We start from the raw sequence: 21191 nt of genomic DNA, 5'->3' as shown, positions 1-21191 counted from the left end.
CAGCAGATAACATAGGTTTTTGGAAATGAAAAATATGCTTTTGTCTATTCTATCCAGGATACCAAAAAACCAAACCTGTTCAGCTCTTAACCACTGTGCCACCAGGGCTACCTATCTAGGGTAAGCAAGGCAAAAATTGGACTGGCCAGAAAATAATTGTGGAGGAGTGGGACATGATTATAGTTTTCAGTAACAAATGTTTATATATATTCACTGTGCTAACCACTTTAAGTAAATTATCTTATTTGGTCATCACAAACACTGACTGAGGTAGTGGATATTTTACAGACGCAGTGGGCTTTTGAAGGTCACATAGCTAGTAAGTGGTGGAGCTGGTAATCATCTAGTTCAGTCTTTAGAGCTTGAATAATAGACAATAAATAATTAGTAAAATAATAGTATATAATAACTAATATACTGTGCTGCCTCTTCCAAGATGATAAGAGTTAAAATACCATGACTGAAGAATTTTCAGAGTTTTTTGTTAGAAATGGATTATTTGAGGAATGGGAAATATCGGGGGCAGGAAGTTGAGGTGTATTCTCTTTGAGAAGCTTCCTTATGTCTTGAGTTAGATGTGCTTTCCATTATATGTATCATAGGTTCAGATTCCTATTTCCCATTCCCACTTTCTGTTTGTGTGGCTTAGTCAAAGGAATTGAAACTTAGAGGTGACCACACATTAACATGATGTATGTGGTTTCTTGCTATGAAGTGATGTTTAGTGCCTCTATTTTACTGAGTTAGACTTCTTTAATTTTAGTGACCCAGAAAGGAAACTAAGATAATTGAGTAAATAATTGTTAAATATATGAATTGATCATGAAAGGAAATTAAAATCTTACAGTAGGAAGGTAGGGATATTCATTAGAGTTATTTACCAGTGTAACTTTGTTGTGTAGGGAGTCTTTAATTATCTTAAAGGGTACATAAAATGTGTGTAATGCAAAGATTTTGATTAACAAATTAATATGCTACATGTATATTTGGAGTGCAGAAGGAAGCCAAAAATGGATGGTAGTTAGTTTTATATCTGTAATTTGGTAGAATGTGTAAAGGCAGGTTCATAACTGAAGGCAAGCTGTGAATTAATCTGTGGTTAGTTATATAAACTGCAGTATGTCCCAAAGGGAAACACATGGAGTTCTGCCTTTCATAAACATCTAATACCCTAGTAGTGCTTAATAAAATTTTATGGGAACAGAAAGGTATTTGATGTTTTAGTAAAATGAATGTGACTTTAAACTTAATTTTAGGGGAAATGCTGTTGAAATTGGGACGATTAAAAGAAGCCAGTGAAGTATTCAAAAACTTGATTGATCGGAATGCAGAAAACTGGTGTTATTATGAAGGCTTGGAAAAAGCGCTACAACTTAGTATGTAAAGGTTTTTCTCTTCTACCTTCCCTTAGGTAGTGTTTGAAATATAATAAAATGTAAAACTGTAACTTGAAGACAGATGTTTTTAACATTAGTACTTGTTTTTCCATTTAGTAAAATTACAGGTTAACCGTGGAAGTGAAATTGAATTTATATATTTACATTTAAGGTATTGAATGCTTACAGTTAGTTTTAGGTTCCTTGGCCCATTAAACTCTTTCCAGTTTAGACTAACTAGAGAGATGGGGAAGAAAATGAACATTCCTTTTCTGGAAAATGTCATAGTTGTTTAATAAGTTTAAAGAATCAAAGGTCTGTTACTCTCAGCTTCAAAACATAAGAATTGGGCCAAGGATGTTTTGCTGAGAGTATGTAGTATATAGCCCCCAGTATGAAAATTATTCTCTTAATTTCATACTAGACTAATTTCTATACAGCACAGTGTTACACAGCTTCTCTTGAAATTAGACAAACTTGACCATTTTCAGAAATGTAGTTTTATTACTCTAAATTTCCCCTAACATTTTTATAATTAAATGTTAGGAGTAGTTAGTATTTTTAAAATTATATCTGCTTATGAGTAAATATATGGCTGAAATAATTGTAAAACTATAACTTGAGAATGTTGAAACAGCAGAATTTTTAAATTAAAAAGTATGGTAAATGGGTAGTTACCCATATTCATTTATAGTACTATGAGCTATGAGAAAAGCTTATTTGTTGTATACTAATAACTGTTATAAATTAATCCAGATTTTCTGCTTGTACTTAAAATTTAATGTCACAAATTGTTAAAATTTGTATTTCCTTGAGTAAGAAAATGGTAACAATTAAAATATTGATTAGGTCAATAATCTTTTTGCGAAAAAGGAGAAAAATCATTCCTGAAGGTTAAAAGTATGGGATAGCTATGATTTTCCTTTAAGCTACTGACACTGCAGTTAATAATAAAGGTGTTTAATGTTTAATAAAATGAATGTGATAATGTTCCATACGTCAGTATCCTTGGTTATTATGAAATGTATTAACTTATTAATTATAAAACTAATTGCACTACTTTATCTTTTTAGGTTCCTTAGGACCTTTTCTCCCCCATGGTAAGTTCTGGAGCTCCAATTGTGACTTCAGATAGGGCATTGAAATGGTTTGATTTTGTCTTAATGTCAGTTTAACCACATTTATAGGACTTGTTATATCTGGGGTAGTGGAGAAGTTTTTTTATACTTTAAAGCTTGTCATTCTCTAAGATTAGGCATAAATTTGAGGACTGCTTTTTTTTTTTTTAATTTTTTTTTATTGTGCAACAGCCTTTGTGTAAATTTTAGTATAAGGATCATTAATGAAGTCTCCAAATCATAACACAGTGTGAAAATTATTTTTCACATATCCCGGTTTTTCAAATCCAACCACATTGGAGCTCCAAAACGTATTATTGGGGGAAGGAAGGAGTCTAAACAGAATCAAACTTTACCTCTTAAACTGCAGTGTTTTTTGTAGTCTTGATACTAAGTACTACATTTCCTATGGAGATTGATTGCTGGCACCAAGGGAGTTAATCTGATGATAATTCTATTTCTGTAGTCTGAATTAAAATCCACGGAAAACTTTACAGTTTTACTTTTTCTTAAAATTCTTCTATAAGTTATTTAATTGCTTATATAAGATAATGCATGTAATCTTGCTTGATAAATTATATAGGATATATCTTTAGAGTAATGAACTCTATACCCAGACCTCACTCTGCAAATTATTGTTGTATAGTAACATAGTTTTTATATAGATCCTCTGTGTGGTACTGTAAAATTAGGTTGATCTTGGGAGAAAAGATCCAACTTTCTGATAGGAGTATATTTTATATCATAATATTTGGGAGAAGTGTTTGCCACTTAAAACAATCTGGACTAATGAGGTTTTTGATAATGAAGTTTCATTGAAGATTTTTAAGTATCAAAGCTACCACAGAAATTTAGTTCATTTTTCAAATATAAAACATTTGCATTTTTGATCCTAAAACTGTTGCTCCTTAAGCCCGTAGGTGTGTGGGGATACGTGTACTCATCATTGGGTTAGAGTATTTATGTAAGATTTGTTACAAAGGATGGTTCTCTTTTTCTTTTTTTGGCTGTGTGCTAAGGAATATAAGACAAGCACAATGTATCTTGAGTCTGTGTTGTGTGTCTTGTGTGTATGTCTTGAGTTGAATGTAGAATCTGTTGAGATGAAAGTAGTTTTGGATTTCTCTGGAGACTGGTTAGTAAAGGTGATTTACTGATTACATATAGTATTTTATCACTGCAGAGTTTTTAATAATAATAATAATTTATAATAATTGAGAGCAGTTTTAATATTGATAATGCAATTTTTGTTTACAGTTTCATAATTTTAGATTTATTAGAGTTTTATCATAGATAAAGTTTTGATGCTATGTATCTCACACATATTTACTGATAATAGGCACTTTAGAAGAGAGGCTTCAAATTTATGAAGAAATTAGTAAGCAGCATCCCAGAGCAATTTCACCTAGAAGATTACCTTTGAATCTTGTCCCAGGTAATATTAGGATAACTTTTGTAACACTAATAATTTTATTTGTTGAAATTACTCAGTGCCATTCATATTTTAAAAACTTGTTGCTGGTATAGAGCTTACATCTATGTCAGTGTTGAAGGTGGGAGTGATCAGTTATTAATTATGTGTGTTAATAAGTGTGTTATACTTCTTCAGTGTATAGCTATGTGGTAGTTTTGAGTGTCAGAAATTATTTTAATAAAATTGTTTTTCTTACGTAACTTAAAAATAAACATGCTTAGAAGGTAAATTATATTCCCTAGAATTGATGACAAATTATATTATGATTTAAGTTGTAGAAATTTTGAAGTTTCATATCTTCTTTTAGAGCATAATTTCCAAGAAAGAGATGAGCTCTTTGTGTTCACCACAGTGTTTAAGATAATGAACATCACCATTCTTTGGAAGGTCCTCTCTCTTCAGAGTTAACTACTTTCCTGAGTTTTGCTTTTGTCATGCAGTTGCTTTTCTTTATAGAGAAAGCTTCATGTATTTTTTTATCCCTAAAAAGGAAGTAAACAAAAACTTGCTTTAGTAATTCATGTAAATTGGATTACTGTGAAATGTATTCTGTGATTTGCTTTTATCCCACAACGGTATGTTCATAACCTTGATCCAAGTTGTTGCGTTTAGCTGAACTCATTCACTTTTGGGCGAGATAGGAGCTGGAGAGTATATTAGCTGTTCAGATAGTTAACATATTATTGATAACTTATGGCATTCTTTTGCTACAGGTCGGACCCTAGAAAGCTAGTATAATTTTTAAAGTCTCTGTTCTGGGGGAAGTGAGGTTGTATATTTTCTAACGGAAATGTTTGTTTAAATATGTGGGTTATAATTTTCTTTTTATCAAAAGATTAATGGAAATTAAAAAAATTTAGTTGACTCACATTAAACATGTGAAATACCTCTTGGATTAGACAATAGATAAGAATTCATTAAAAAAAATTCATTTCTCACTAGTACATTTCAGTTCCACAGATGCTCTTTTTTGTTTTGGCTTTGTGAAATACTGAGAGTGGATTTTCCTAGTGTTTTCCAGGACACTAAGTCCAAGTGATAATTAATAGGCTGCGTGGAGAGGGTGATGGTGCGCTGGGATATTTTTCAGTTAAGTAAGTTTCGCTAGGAGTCAGAACCGACTTGATGGCACCTAACAACAACAACAACTTTGGGAAACTGGGTGTAATACAGCAGTCAGTTTCCTTTGCTGCAGGACTTCTCAGAGTTTTTAATATATGCATTGTGAATTTTCAACATAAGGATATACTGTGCAGGGAGGAGCATTTCCCTAGCAAAAGTTTAGTGGCAGATGCTTAGGCTCACGTTTCTGCATCCTTTTTTTTTCTAATAAACACTTTATTGAGATAATTCACACACCGTAAAATTCACCCTTTTAAAATGCACAATTCAGTGGTTTTTGGAATATTCAGAGTTGTGCAACCATCACCACTGTCTGATTTTAGAAAATTTTCATCACCCAAAAAGAAACCCCATACCCCTTAGTCACTCCCCATTCCCCTCAGCATCTGGCAACCACTAATCTACTTTCTGTATCTATGGATTTGCCTATTTGGGGAATTTCATATAAATGGTATCGTACAGAATACCTCGCTCCTCCTCTGTCAGTCTTACAGCATGTCTCACGTTTCACAATGTGGGTAGGAGTTTTCTCTTAGTCTGCGGCTTTACATGCATTCAGCTGTCTCTCAGGAAAGAAAAAAACTTCATTTAGCTTTAAGATTATAAACAAGACTTTGTTCTATTTTCTGTTTTGAAACATGGGGCTTTAAATTTATTCTGCTTAAATTTATTTCTAGAGTCAACAAAGTTTACTAAAAGCTCTTAGTACATGGTAGGAAATATATTTTTACTGAAGGATAGCCTGGAGCCTACTGTTCGTTGTAAAGTACAATTCAGGTCCAAGTAGAACCATCCTGGACCCTCTGGAACACTTTGTCTTTGAAATGCCGAAAGGGTCTTTTTACATAATAGGTCTCAGTTGAGGGGTCTGATAGCGTGGGCTTCAAGGTCAGCATCTCTGTGAGGTTCTAATGTACGTGTATTTACAAAGCTTCAGTGAACATATTATATAAATTGTGGAAATGTACCTTTGCAAAAGTTGAATACTTTATGAAGATTTTTTGCCTATCTGTAAATATTTTTATGTGCAGTGAAAAAGGCATCTCAGCATTATCAAAAGCAGGAACTGTAATGGAACTTGAGAATGCACGGTAAAAGTTTTGAAAAAGGCTTACTGTTTTGTAGATAAAACGGTATAAGACCTATAGAGCAGTGAATACAGCAGAAGTCCTGAGGAAACTCCCAACACCCTAAAATATTAAGTTCTATGAATATAATGTAGGGATAAAGCAACTCTTCAAAATAACTAGTTTATCATGTTCTATTATTCTTTGCTGGCTGCAGGTTGGTGAGGGAAGGAGATAATCTGGAGTAAGAGTATTAAACATAATAATGCTAATTAGATTTTGCTCTGTTATTTAGAATACGTATTGAGTGAGTCAGAAACAGTTTGATCGTGCTATTTATGTTGATTATTTTAGCATGGTTATTGGGACACCAGTTTCTATGTGAATCCACAGAACAGTTAAGCAGAGTCTGTGAAATCAGAGAACCTGTTTTGTGAGACATGTTAAACAGGTACTTATTGATCAATGGTCTATCTTTCCCTTAAAGACTGTGGGATACTAAAGCATTCTTTAAAAAAATAAATAGGAAGGAGGGAAATAATCTGTTTTTTCTAAAAAAGGTTTTCCTTACACCTAAAGAAAAAGATTATGAGATGGATTATAAATAAGTAATAATTGTGGGATATGGTGTGTGACTAAACGGTAGAGTAGCTATGTTTGGGGTTTTTATTTAGGTAATACATGCATACAATTCTAAATTAAAAGGGTAAAAAAGGGTTTATAAATGAAGTTTTCCTCCTGTCTTTGCCCCCTGACCACCAAGTTCACTCTCCTAGAGACAACCATTATTACCAGTTGGTTGTATAGTCTTCCAGAAATACATTGTGCGTGTGCAAGCAAAATGTGTATGTGTGCTGTGTGTATAGTCCCCCCAACCCCAGCTTTTTTTTCAGCAAGCAGTAGCATACATTGCCCTTTACCTTGTTTTACTTTTCACTTAACTTGCTATCTTGGAGATCAGTCTTCTATCAGCACATAAAGAGCTTCCTCATTCTTTCTCATAGCTGCATAGTCACAGTAACATTTAAGGGAGAAGAGGCTTTTTCAGTGTTATGGATAATTGAGAATTGGGTGTATTGTCTTTTAAATAAAATCTGCCGGTAGGATCTAAATAGACTGAGGAAGTTGACCAAAGGAAGGAACTTGGAGTAACCTCTGACATAAAAATAAAATGCTTGTTTTCTAAGTGGGTGAGACAAAGCATGGAAAACAGAATCTTAACTATAAACCAAAAAAAAAAAAAAAAAAACCCCAAACCCATTGCCGTCCAACTGACTCTAACTCATAGCGACCCTATAGGACAGAGTAAAACTGCCCCATAGAGTTTCCAAGGAGTGCCTGGTGGATTCGAACTGCCAGCCTTTTGGTTAGCAGGCATAGCACTTAACCAGTATGCCTCCAGGGTTTCCAGTCTTAACTATAGAAATGCAATATTCTTCAGGTATCAGGGCAGATGATGGTAACCAGTATTTATTGAGTGGTTACTATATGCCAGACACTGTGCTTAGTGCCATACCTTCATCATCTTGTTTAAACCATGCGAGTATTGTCTTGGCTGGTGGTACTGTTACTGCTACTTGTATTTTATGGTGGCCGAACTGAAATTTTTGAGTGGACAGGCCGTTTGCCCACAGTCAGACACATAATAAGAGGAGGAGTAGGCATGTCTGTATGCAACAGCATGTCTTATCCACCACAGTGTTGTTAACTATTGCCGTATACTAGAGGAAGTGCTGGAAAGATTTCGTCTTTGAAACTGCTCTTGATTTTTAAGGAAGTAATGATGTATATTTAACCCAGAGTGAAGTTTTGTGTTGTCTTAGCAGCCTGTGATTTTCAAAAGACCTATGCTTTAAGAGCTAATGACAGATTAAAGTTTATCTGAAAACAATCTCCGTAGTAAATTGAGTTAATAAGTGTCCCTTTTTTAAATATCTGATATATCTTCCCCTCAATAAAGTTTAAATTTTCCTTTGAAATTTTTTTGACATCTAATTATATGAGTATGCATGTTTTTGTTCAACACAGTCACAACAAATAAAAATAACCACTTTGAGTTGTTAGGTTTTTTTTGTGCAGTGTTGTGATCCATAAACCTTAAGAGATCATTTAAATAGTCTTACTTTGGCTAAACCATTCATGACATATATGTATCTTTTTTTTTTTTTTTTAAATGAGTAGGTAAATCTATATTCTTATACGTTAACCCGTTACTGTCAAAAAGTTCATATAAACTTTAAAAAAAAGAAAACCTCTGTATTAAAATATTCTTTCAATTTTTTCTTCTCTAAAAACTGACTCCAAATTTTTGGTAAGGGTTTAGCAATAATAGGAGATTTATTTATTTGATGTGGCAAATAGGGTATTTCTTATTTTAACTGTTTGGTTGCCCCAGGGCTCAGTCTAATATCTGACATTCTTTTATTTTACTTACTGTCCATCTCACCCACTAGAATGTTAAATTCCATGAAGGCAGGATTAAAAAAAATCTGTTTTAATCACTACTGTATCCTCAGTACCTAGAAAAATGCCTGGTGCTTGTTACATGATTGTGGAATGAATGAATGTTTAAGTAAATCATTTTTTGATTTGAAAAACATTTGTAAACACCACTGTAGTGTTTAAAAAGATGTTTTGGTTGCTACTTGAATATAGTGCGGGTTATAGTAGAATGTTTTTCTAGTTTGCATAGTGCTTTTTGAGTTGTTTTCAGCGTTTTGGGTTGTAGATGCTAGGACTGAGTCTTCTAGTTCATGAGAGATTGTGAAACATACTTGCTATTCAGAATGTATAGTAGACCACTTTTGTTCTCTACTTAAAGCTGCATGATCATTTTGTTTACCTATCTTTTGAAGTGTTTCTTGAGGATAGTTTGCACCTCCATCTAGGGAAAAATACAGTTGCCAACTGAGATATTTGGTGTTATGCTTTTTGATGGTAACAAACAAGAAATGATGCTGACTTACTTTTTGGGCTTAAAAATTGGATAAGGGGATAATTGTTTCTGAGGAAGTTTCATTTATGGTTATAAAATCATTTTAAGAATTGTTTGCATTGATCAAAGTATAACAAAGTACACTTTTGTTTCTAGGTGAAAAATTTAGAGAACTAATGGATAAGTTCCTGAGGGTTAACTTCAGTAAAGGCTGCCCACCTTTGTTTACTACTTTGAAATCTTTATATTACAATACAGAAAAGGTAAAATTTGGTATTTCTTCAGTTTTGATATAGTTGTTGTACTAATTTAATTATTACAGAAAGATTTCCATGTAAATACTATTTTATGATTTAATAATTTTCTCTAGTAACATTATTCACCTTATTTTTAGTGTAATGATAGATGAACTAAAATTATATGCATGTCGTATGTAATATTAAAAGAAATGTCAGTCTATGAAATTGACAGGAGAGTAAAAGATTTGTAAACACTAAGATTGTAAAGGTTGTTTTCTTTATATTTTTCTAATGGGATTTAAAATTTGACATATTGTCAAAAGAGGTCTATATGTAACTATTCTGTGATTAATTATTATTTTATAGTGTGATTGTGGATTTTTCAATTTGTTATGCATGCTCTTAAGGTGAGAGCATGAACAATTGAGTTAGCATAACAGTAAAATGCCATTTGATCAACAGAGTACTAATTACTAATTTTAACTAATAGGCTACATTTTAATTAATATAGTTTTAGCTAGTTCTTAAGTAAAGAGCTGATACTTTCCTGTTTTTAAGATTAGAAAATAGACACCTAAGTCTTAGTCTTAAATTAGAAAGATAATTAGATAATTGAAAAGTAATAGAAAACAAGTTATATTCCTATTTCCAGGTATTGATTCTTATTCATTAAGGTCTAAAATCTTGTGTTCTTTTCTGTGGTCAGAGTTTTTAAAACTTACTAGTGGATAAGGAAAAGATTTTATTAGAAACAGCAAAATTTTTTAAATTAACCTTCTATCACTTTATATTTAGTTACCTTTGACCCATAATAATTTGTAAATTAGTGATAATTGTGAATAATAAAATATTGAGTATAATATTTTATATAACTGATTGGTACTTTTCTCCCTGTGGCAGCAAGTTTCCTAAAGAAACTAAAAGACAAATAATATCCAGTACCCAGTTAATATAAAGTTTCATTTACAATTTATGAAAATTTTTCAGTTCTTTAATGTCTGTAGTATACGTTATTGGACTCTAACAGCTCTGCTATTAATATTTTGAGAAATAATGAGTGATTTATATGAAAACGTATCTATGAATAATTTCTCCAGGTTATTTAGTATATGGCAAAATCCCTCGCTTATTCTGTTTTTAAAATTTTATTCTTAGTGAAAATATATACACAGCAAAACATACACCCCATTCAACAGTTTCTACGTGTACAATTCAGTGACATTGGTTATATTGTGTCATTCACCTTTAAACTTCTCATTTATGCCTTGGAGTTCCTGTTGTCAATTTGATCTCTCATAGATAATTCTTTAAAAGAGTATAGTGCTCTTTTTATTTCAGGGCAATAGATGCAGTGGTTCTTCCAGTCTCAGTGGGTCCAGTGAATCTAGATTCCATAGGAATTTGAAATTCTGTTGTACATTTTTCCTCATTTTGATCCATGTATTGAGTCCTTGATCAGAATGTTCAGTAATGGTAGCCAGGCACCATCCAGTTGTTCTGGTCTCATGGCAAAGGAGGCAGTAGTTCATGGAGGCAGTTAGATCTGTAGTCCAGTTCCTTCTCTGATTCCTGGCTCTTCTTCTTTCTCTGCTACGCCAGGTGAATAGAAACCAACTGTTGTATCTTGGATGGCCACTTGTAAGCTCTGACTCTAGGCACTACTCACCAAACTAGGAAGTAGAACAGAAACTCTAAAAACAATATTAGGCAAATTAACTGGATTGCCCAATAAAACCATGGCCCCATGCTGTTCAACCAAGTAAACTAATCCCATGAGGTTTTTGTTTATACCTAAGTAGTATCAGCAGTTGCACCTTTTTATTTTTTGGTTTTGTTGTTGCTGTAAAATTATGTATAGCACATTTGTCATTTCGCCTTTTTTTCTGGTGTACTGCTTAGTGTTATCAGCTATGTCAGTCAAGTCGTATAACCATTGTCCTTAACTGTTGTCAGTTTCCCATCACCATAGACAAAAATTCACTACTTTCCAGAGAGTGATTTCCTCCCTCCCTCCCCCCACCCCTGATAACCACTAATACCCACTGGTCTCTGTATATTTACCTATTCTTATCTTTTCATATAAGTGAGATCACACAGTATTTGTCCTTTTGTGATTGACTTATTTCACCCATCATGGTGCCTTCAAGGTTCATTCGTGTTGTAGCATGTATCGGGACTTAATTTCTCTTTGTGGCGAGTAGTATTCCATTGTATGTATGTACCACATTTTACTTAACCATTTGTCTGTTAATGGGCACTTAGGTTGTTTCCATCTTTTTGCTATTATGAATAGTGCTGTAGTAAACACAGGTGTACATGTGTCTGTGTTGCTATTTTTAGGTCCCTAGGCTATGTATTTGGAGCCTTGGTGGCACAGTGGTTAAGAGCTATGGCTCCTAACCAAAAGATTGGTAGTTTGAATCCACCAGCTGCCCCTTGGAAACCCTATGGGACGGCTCTACTCTGTCCTATAGCGTCGCTATGAGTCGGAATCGACTCGATCACAGCGGGTTTGATTTTTTAGGTTTTAGGGTATATATACCTTGGAATGGAATTTCTGGGTCATATGGTAGTTCTGTTGTTAGTTTTTTGAGGAATCGCCATATATTTTCCAAAAACGGTGATACTCCCACCATAGTGGATAAGGGTTTTGATCTCCCCATAGCCTTGCCAACATTTATTATTTTCTTTGTTTTTTTGATCATTGCTATTCTAGTAGGGGTGAGGTGGTTCTCATTGTAGTTTTGCATCTCTCTTAGTGAGAGGCCCTGGTGGCCTGGTAGTTACGAGTTCAGCTACTAACCAAAAGGTCAACAGTTCAAATCCACCAGCCACTCATTGGAAACCCTGTGGGGCAGTTCAGCTCTGTCCTGTAGGATCGCTATGAGTTGGAATTGACTCTGTGGCAATGAGTTTAGTTTAATGACAGTGAACATCTTTACACGCGTTTGTTGGCCACTTGAATATTCTCTTTGGTGAAGTGTTTGTTCATGTCCTTTGTCCATTTTTTGGTTGGGTTATTTGTCTTTTTGTTGCTGAGTTGTAAAAATTTTATATATATTTTGGGTATTAAAACTTTATTGGATATATGGTTTCCAGAGATTTTTTTCCAGTTCGTAGGTTGTCCTCTCTTATTCTTTTTGGCAAGGGTGACAGAGAAGAAAGGTGAGATGAAATGTCAGAAATAATAAATTACTTATGTATGTGAATTAGAATACTGCTTTTATAGTACTCTCCCGTAGCAAGTACTGATACAGTAGTCATTAAGAATTTGTTCTCTCAGGCTGTCACTGAGCTCAGTTTTCATAAGGAGCATAGACTTTTTTTTAATCCTCTCCTAATACTGATCCATAATTACCCATCATAAAAATGTTAAGTGTTTGTTGGTACTAATATAAAGCATAGAAACTGCATTTTTTAAAGAAGTCACTGAAAATGCATTAGTTTATAATAGGAACCTTTGACTTCTCTTCAGTGTTAATTTTTCAGCAAGCAACAGGAATATTTATTCATCAAGTGCATTTGAGAAATGAATTAAACTATGGAAAATTGAGTTCATGAAATCAGAATTTAGTGTAGTGAGAAAAAATGTACAAGAATGGGAGGTGCTTTTCAAATAATTTTATCTGCATGTATTTGTGATTACTGATAAGGGCATTTTAAAATATGCATGTTTCTAACCAATAGTGTTTTTAGTTAATGGTTGCATTTTAATTCACAAGGAAGGATTTTAAAGAGATTAAGTCTAATAAAAAATGGTTTTGTAATCTTCCAGGTCTTCAAGAAAAATTCATCTTGAGAATAGCATCAAAATGAATTATGTTTTAAAATTAGTCAGGAAATAGTACAATTGCAAAAAGAAAAGAAAAGTATTTTTAAAATGCTTCCAGCATGCTTTTTTTTTTTTTTTTCGGTGGGGGCAAACTGGAAGTTAGGTAGAGTGGAAAGCTGTAAGTGTGAGATAAATTCTATAATAAGGTTTAAAAAAAACCTTGGAGTATGTGTGAATACAAATATAAGAATCAGCACAAAGCCAATTCCTATGAGGTAGAGGTCAAATATATCCCAGATTTCCACATTCTCCAAGCTGCTGTACCACTTCATCTCTGACACCCGCCACTCTCTCTCCCCTGAGCACTCTTTCCCTTCTCCCCACTCGTTTAGGTTCGGCAGTTCAGTACAGTGTCTCACAGAACTCACAAACTCTACTTACGGTTAAGTAGTTTATTAAGGAACAAGGTATAACTCAGGATCAGGATCAACAGGCTACAACTCAGGAATCAGAATTAGGAAACATGTAGGCAGAGTCTCCCTTCTTCAGTGCAGGACAGCTCTCTAAGCTCTTCTTGGCCCCCTGAGGACAGGCTCCTCTGTTGGTAACAGGGCTACAACTCACCTCATTTGCATAGCGTAGTGACCAATCCCTGCAAGGTGCATACCAGTCACAGGCCAGGCTGCAGCCCAGGACCAGACAAAAAGTATCAAACCAAGTTGTTTATAGTTAACCCAGGAAATGTCAGTCAACCTAGACAAAGTAACAAACCCTCTGGGGTAGAAAACTAGGGCAAAACTAACGCCTCAAGGCTTAGGGGAAAAATCTCTCAAGCTATTTTTCCAAAGAACCAAAGCAAAAGGCTACATAAAGGAACTAATTTCACCACAAAGTATTTTTAGGTATTGAGAAACATGTTAACTTAAAATATTAAGTAAAACATATTTAGGTAGATAGGTATTTGAAGTGGAAATTACTATACTGTTGTTGGTGAGTTTAAAGGGAATTTTAAGTTGTTTTTTTTTTTTAAAAGGAGCAATTTTGTTAATGTTTTTTCAGTTTTATTTTTTCTGATGTTGAAATAGTCTTGTTGTACTGGAGAATACTATTAAATATTCTTTCCTTTTATAAAGCTTTATAATAAAAAAAAATTTTATGTAAAAATATATTTATACCCCTTTTAAATTCCTATATTTTTACACAGGTAACATGGGCCTTCTACATTTGTCTGCCAACCGCGCCCTCCCCACGTAAGGCATTTTCGTAAGCACACGATGCTAATTTTTTTTTTTTTTACAGCATCATATAGAAACAAAAAGTTGGCACAGCAGTGCTTATGAAAATACCTCATCGGGGGAAGGTGCAGTTGCCGACAAACGTAGAAGGCATGCATTATTTGTGTTAAAAATGTTGTATGTTTTGTTAGAGTTAATATTGAGCTTTGTTTCTTGCTACCTGTTTGAATATAGGCTTGTTGTTCATGAGATGGTAACTTGCTGAGATGGCATTCATCTGCTTGTAGTGAAGAGTATTTTCAAAAAATTCAACCAGTCTTGAGTAAGGGTTTTAAATTTCGGATTATCTCTTAATGTTCCATTTGTATACAGAATCATGATGTGATTATATCTGGGTGAATATGATGGCTGCTACTGGGTTTTAGAAATTGGAGCTTCTATATTAGTTTCCAAAGTGTACAGAAAAAAAAATACTAATCTTATTTTGAGTGTATGCATAAGTGTTACTGGTTCAGAAATGTGAAAACCACAGTATGTACAGTACTTCTCAATTAATGTATTTAAATGGCATCTGTGGTATAGCATAACAAAAATACTTGTTTCTTCTATTAATTTTCATTTAGATTCTGAATTTTCAACTCTGTATCCTTGTTCTTTAGGACTTTATCTTTCTGTCATAGGTCTTTATAGCTTTTTTTTTTTCCTTTTGATATTTTCTCTATTTCTTTTTATTTACCTTTGTTCAGCAATTTTTTATTTTAGGAAAATAAGAAAATTATTAATTCAGAACTAAAATAAAACTTAAGATTTTTTTATATAGTTGAAAAATCTATTTTAAGTATTAAAACTAAACAGTTTAGGTTGCTTTTATGACATAGGTATTCCAAGGTCTTTCATGCTTTACTGAAATAGATCGTTTTTACTGACGATAATGGTAAGAATATGTCTTTATTTTGTGTGGATATCACCTCTAAATGAATAATTTCTCTTATAAAAATTAGCACAAAGCTGGTTCCTATGAAGCAGAAGTTAAAGATGTCCCAAGTGTCCAACTTTTCCAAACTGCCATACCACTCCATCTCTAACATCAACTACTCCTTCTCCCTCAGTACTCTCCATCGCATCTTTGGATTTCATAATTCACTGCAACATCTCACGTAACTCACGAACCATTTCAAGGAAATGGCTCATGTGATTGTGGAGGCTGGCAAGTCCCAAATCTGTGGGTCAGACATAGGATTCTCCTGACTCACATGGCTACAGAGACTGACGAACCCAAATCTACAGGCCAGATGATAGGCCGTTGGCTTACAAGACTGCAGAAGCTGGTGTATCAGGTCAGACAATAGGCTACTGGCTCATGGGGCTGCAGAAGCTGGCAAATCCCAAGATCAGCAGGTCAGATGGCAGGCCGTTGGCTCAAGTCCCAAGAACCAGAGGTGAGACAGTGATGAGCCAGATTCAGGATTCAGATGCAGGGAGAGAGCCCCACCAGAGCACCCACTTACATACATTGGATGCAAGCCACACCCCAGTGAAGGGTGTGACTTGAGTAAGGATGGGACTTGAGTCATGCCCTCCTGCAAGGCTGTGACTCAAGATACACCCCACAATAATCCTTCCTCATTAACATACCAGTTACTCGTTGCTGTTGAGTCGATTCCAACTGAGGTTAGGATTTATAACATAAAATGGAGGATAATTAGGATAATTACATCAAACACAAAATGGAGGACAGCCACACAATACTGGGGATCGTGGCCTAGCCAGGCCGACACACAACACCAGCCACCACATCTTGTTAAGATTCCATATACCTTATTTGTATGGTCTCACCCATTCATTGTGTGGGAGTCACAAAGACTATGGCTAGAAGGGTCATGTTAAGTAATTCGCTGTACCACCACCTCATTGAAAATATTAATTTGAGTGGATATCACTTTAAAATGTTCTAGTCTTACATTTGTTTTTTTCTTCTTGTCAATAATTAAAAAAAAGAAGAACAGCCCTACTTTTAAAAAATGGCTGTTACACTTAAAGTGTGAAGATATTTTCTTCTGAGATGTCATTTGTCTTGTACTGTAATCTCACGTATTGTATTAAACTAGTCTTTTTATTGTGGGTAGAGCCTTTTGTTTCTCTTGTTTACTTGTTCACGGTTTTATAAAATACACATTTCTTCTAAGTGTAAACAAAGAACCTTACCTAGTAGTCATTTAGATTGGTCTCAGGATCCATCTGTTTCAGTGATGGATTTTATATATTAAAATACTCTGTTCCAGAACTTGGCATAACAAGAAGATTATAGTTTTTGTTTTAAAAAAATCAAAACTAGAAAGAGCCAAACAACCAACATTGTATTCACAGCATCTTTAGCAGTTCCATAAGAGAGGAAGGTTTTATATACATGATATCATGCTGGTGTTATAAATCATAATTCCAGCAAATGATTTCTGTAATGCTCATAGATAAGCTGTCTAGTGGGGCAGCAAACCAGATGTTTGACCAGCTGTTTCATATGGCACACATCTAAAATGTTCATGGATAAGTCAGAAAATATTGCTACAAAATCATAAAAACCTTCATTAAACAAAAATATCAAAATGTGAAGCTGTTGCTTCTCAACGTATCCTCTATCTAGGTCTGTATATTTCTGAAGACAGTGTTTCTATCTCTCTAACCCTTCCCCCAAAGAGTTCCGCGCTCTTCAATTTACACCACGTCATAACGGCAGTTTTGGCATCCTCAAGAGTCTCAAATCATGTTCCTTTTTAAATGTTGTTTGAGTTTGGGGAGCAAAAAGAAGTCTGAAGGGGCAAGATCATGACTGTAGGGTGGATGGGTTAAGGTTTCCCAACGAAGATCCCCTTGCTACCCTCACAGAACGAGCAGGTGCGTTGTCATGATGGAAAAAAATTCCTTGGCACGACTTTCCTGGCCTTTTTTTCACCAATGCAGTTTTCTTAAAACTTCTTCATAATAAGCCCCTGTTATCGTCCTGTGCCCTTCTAGAAAATCTATCAAGATAACCCGTTTGGAATCCTAAAAAACAGTCGCCATAACCTTCTGAGCCCCTTCCCTCTCTTGGCTCACCTTTGAGATTTTGACCTCCCTTAAAATGCTTGATCCATCTGAAAATGGTTGTTTTATGTGGGACAGCATTCCCATAAACTTATTGCAAAGCTTCAGTGATTTGGGAAGATGTCCACTTGAGCTTTGTTAAAAATTTGATACTAGCCCTGACCTCAAAATTGTTTTTTTTCCATGGCACAAAAAGTACCCCTTTTTGTGAAGGGACCCTAACAAGACTAAGACAAGTGTATTCCTAAGACAACTTGTCTGTAGCCATCCACTGATCACGGAGACATGTTTAAACACAGTTTGTTTGGAATAAACCCGTGCCTGTATGAACTGAAACCCTAGTAGCAATACTTTTTGACTTACCCTTGTATTAACTTTTCAGATTGGTAGTATTTATAAGGAATTTTATCATCTTACTTTTCTGTTTTCTGCTGGCATTTGTATAGACTTGTAGAACTGTCTTGTCAGCCTCCAATTTCTCAAACAGTAAAGGTGATTGGCAACTTGGTATAGAAATTTTAAGACAATTTTTCATCACAAAAGTGCTGTAACTACAAAACAGAAAATTTGGAAAAGTGAGGAAAGATCTAAAAGAGCAGGGAAAACCCAAGCAAAACCCAGTCCTATACTGTCACATAAATACACAAACTAACAGCATTTTTGGTATAAATCCTTTCAGTGTTTTTTTCCTGTGAATTTATTTGTGGTCCATATATATAGCTGTAGTCATTTTGACGATAAAATTTTGTTTTTCTTTAGCAATTTCATAAACATTCACTATGCTGTTGTATAGTCTTCATCATCTTCCTTTTTAATGACTGCATAGTCTCTCTGAAAACCATGTCTCCATTGTTGGACTATCCAAGTTTTCACTGTTAAATATTATAAATATCTTTGTCCACACAGCTTTGCTTAGGATTATTTCCTTCTTATAAATTCTCAAAATGGGGAATGGATAAAAGGTAGCAACATTTTTATAGTTCTTGTGGTTAAAAGTTCGGCTGCTAACCAAAAGGTCGACGGTTTGAATCCACCAGCTGCTCCTTGGAAACCCGAAGGGGCAGTTCTACTCTATCCTATAGGGTCACTTTGAGTCGGAATTGACTCGACGGCAGTGGGTTGACAAACTGATAAATTGGTTTCCATAAGGTATAGACCAATTTACATTGCCACTAGCGATGTGTGTGAAAGGTTCACTGAACCCTCACCAGGATGGGGTACTGTTAAATATTTTCTCATCTGTTTTTGTTTCTATGAAGATTTATTCTTCTTGACATAAAGAGGCCAAAAATCTAATGTAACCAGATTTGTTGATCTTTATTTCTGTTGAGGAAATTCATCTGTTGTTTCTAAGCATGGAAAGTTTTTTTCGTCTAGAGAAATGCTTCCCATCAGGGAATGGGGAGGATTTTGTCCCCTAGGAGACATTCGGCAATGTGTGGAGACATTTTTGATTGTCATCGCTGGGGATATGCAACTGACATCTAGTGAGTAGAGGCCAGGGATGTTGCTAAACAGCTTATGATGCACAAGACAGCCTTCCACAACAAAGTATTCCACTAGGGATATGTTGAGCTAGATAATTCTATGTTGTAGGGCACTGTCCTGTGCATTGTAGGATGTTCAGCAGCATCACTGGCCTCTACTCACTAGATGCCAGTAGCATCCTCCCAGGGTTTTTTCTTATTGACGTTGTTAATAGCTTTATTGAGATATAATTCATACAGCATACAATCCACTCAATTATACAGTTCAGTAGTTTTTAGTATATTTACAGAGTTATGCAACCCTCATGATAATCAATTTTAGAAAATTTTCATTACCCCCAAAAGAAACCACATACTCTTTAGCTATCACTTACCAATCTACCCATTCGCCCCAGCCCTAGGCAACCACGGGTCTTTATTCTGTCTCTGTGGATTTGCCTATTCTGAACATTTCATATAAATGGAATCATACAATATGTGGCCTTTTTAGTCTCACTTCTCTTTACTTAACCTCTTTAAAGTGTTAAAAAGCAAAAATGTCACTTTAGGGACTAATAAGCACCTGACCCAAGCCATTATGTTTTCAATTGCCTCGTATGCATGCAAAAACTGGACAGTGAATAAGGAAGACCAAATTGATTCCTTTGAATTATGATGTTGGCGAACATTATTGAATATACCATGGACTGCCAAAAGAACGAACAAATCTTGGAAGAAGTACAGCCAGAATGCTCCTTAGAAGCAAGGATGGCAAAACTTCATCTCACATACTTTGGACATTTATCGGGAGGGACCAGCCCCTGGGGAAGGACATCATGCTTGGTCAAGTAGAGGGTCAGCAAAAAAGAGGATGACCCTCAACGAGATGGATTGACACAGTGGCTGCAACAGTAGGCTCAAACATAACAACAATTGTGAGAATGGCGCAGGACCAGGTAGTGTTTTGTTCTGTTGTACATAGGGTTGCTGTGAGTTGAAACTGACTTGACAGCACCTAACAAAAACAGCAATGTTTTTAAGTTACATCCATATTGTAGCATGTATCAGAACTTTATTCCTTTCTATGACTGCATAATATTCCGTTCTATGGATATACCATGTTCATTTCTTCATTCATTAATTAATGGACATTTGGGCTGTTTCCATCTTCTGGCTATTGTGAATAGTGCTGCTGTGAACATTCGTGTTTTTGTGTGGACGTATGTTTTCAGCTCTCTTGGGAGTAGAATTGTTGGGTCATATGATAATTCTGTGTTTATCCTTTTGAGGAACTGCCAGACTGTCTTCCAGAGTGGCTGTACCATTTTGTATTCCCAGCAGCAGCGTATGAGGGTTCCAGCTTCTCCACATCCTCGCCAATACTTATCATATTTTTTCATTCTAGGCATCCTCGTGTGGGTGTGTGAAGTCGTATCTTGTTGAGGTTTTGATTTCCATTTCCCTGATGATTAATGAAGTTGAGCATCTTTTCATGTGCTTATTGGCCATTTGTATATCATCTTCGGAAATATGTCTTTTCTGATCCTTTGCCAATTTTTACTTTTTTCTTTTTTTTTACATTATTGTAGTTAAATGAAGTTTACATTTGAAGTTAGTCTCCCGTACAAAATTTTATACATACATTGTTATGTGACCCTAATTGCTCACCCTATTCTGCGACAGCACACTCCTCCTTTCCGCCCCTGATTCCACATTACCATTCAACCAGCTCCTAACCTTCTCTGCCTTCCCATCTCACCTATGGACAGAAGCTGCCCCTTGGTCTTTTGTATCTACTTGACTAAGAGGCACACTCTTCACGAATATCACTTTATGTCCCACAGTCCAGTCCAATCCCTGTCTGAAGAGTTGGCCTCGGAAATTGTTTTAGTTCTGGGCTGATACAGAGTCCAGGGGCCATGCTTTCCGGGGTACCTCCAGTCTCAGTCATACCATTTAATCTGGTCTTCTTACTAGGATTTGAGTTTTGCGCGCCATCCTTCTACTGCTCCATCCGGGACTCTCTGTTGTGTTCCCTGTCAGGACATTCATTGGTGGTAGCTGGGCACCATCTAGTTCTTCTGATCCCAGGCTGATGAAGTCTCTGGTTTATGTGGCCCCTTTTGTCTCTTGGGCTAATACTTTCATTGTGTCTTTGGTGTTCTTCGTTCTCCTTTAATCCAGGTGGTTGGGACCAACTGATGCATTTAGATGGCCGCTTGCAAGCTTTTAAGACCCCAGACGCCACTCACCAAAGTAGGATGCAGAACACTTTCTTAATAAGGTTTGTTATGCCAGTTGACCTA

At 35.2% G+C, this 21191-nt stretch overlaps 1 protein-coding gene across 3 annotated transcripts in view; it reads left to right on the top strand.

The window, feature by feature from the left end:
- Nucleotides 1-21191, top strand: part of NAA16 (N-alpha-acetyltransferase 16, NatA auxiliary subunit) — a 98906-nt gene that overhangs the window by 37401 nt on the left and 40314 nt on the right. For 2 of the 3 annotated variants that reach the window (XM_023731627.1, XM_023731628.1), the window contains exons 7-10: nucleotides 1257-1376; nucleotides 2450-2476; nucleotides 3834-3929; nucleotides 9249-9355. In XM_023731627.1, the coding sequence (XP_023587395.1) occupies nucleotides 1257-1376; nucleotides 2450-2476; nucleotides 3834-3929; nucleotides 9249-9355 (350 nt within the window). The remainder of the gene's footprint in view (nucleotides 1-1256; nucleotides 1377-2449; nucleotides 2477-3833; nucleotides 3930-9248; nucleotides 9356-21191) is intronic. The other variant, XM_004376616.2, reaches the window with a different exon arrangement.

This window comes from Trichechus manatus, unplaced genomic scaffold, assembly GCF_000243295.1.
Source record: "Trichechus manatus latirostris isolate Lorelei unplaced genomic scaffold, TriManLat1.0 scaffold00044, whole genome shotgun sequence".
NCBI lineage: Eukaryota > Metazoa > Chordata > Mammalia > Sirenia > Trichechidae > Trichechus > Trichechus manatus.
The sequence above is the reverse complement of the archived record's forward strand: the minus strand, read 5'-3'. Positions and strand labels throughout refer to the sequence as shown.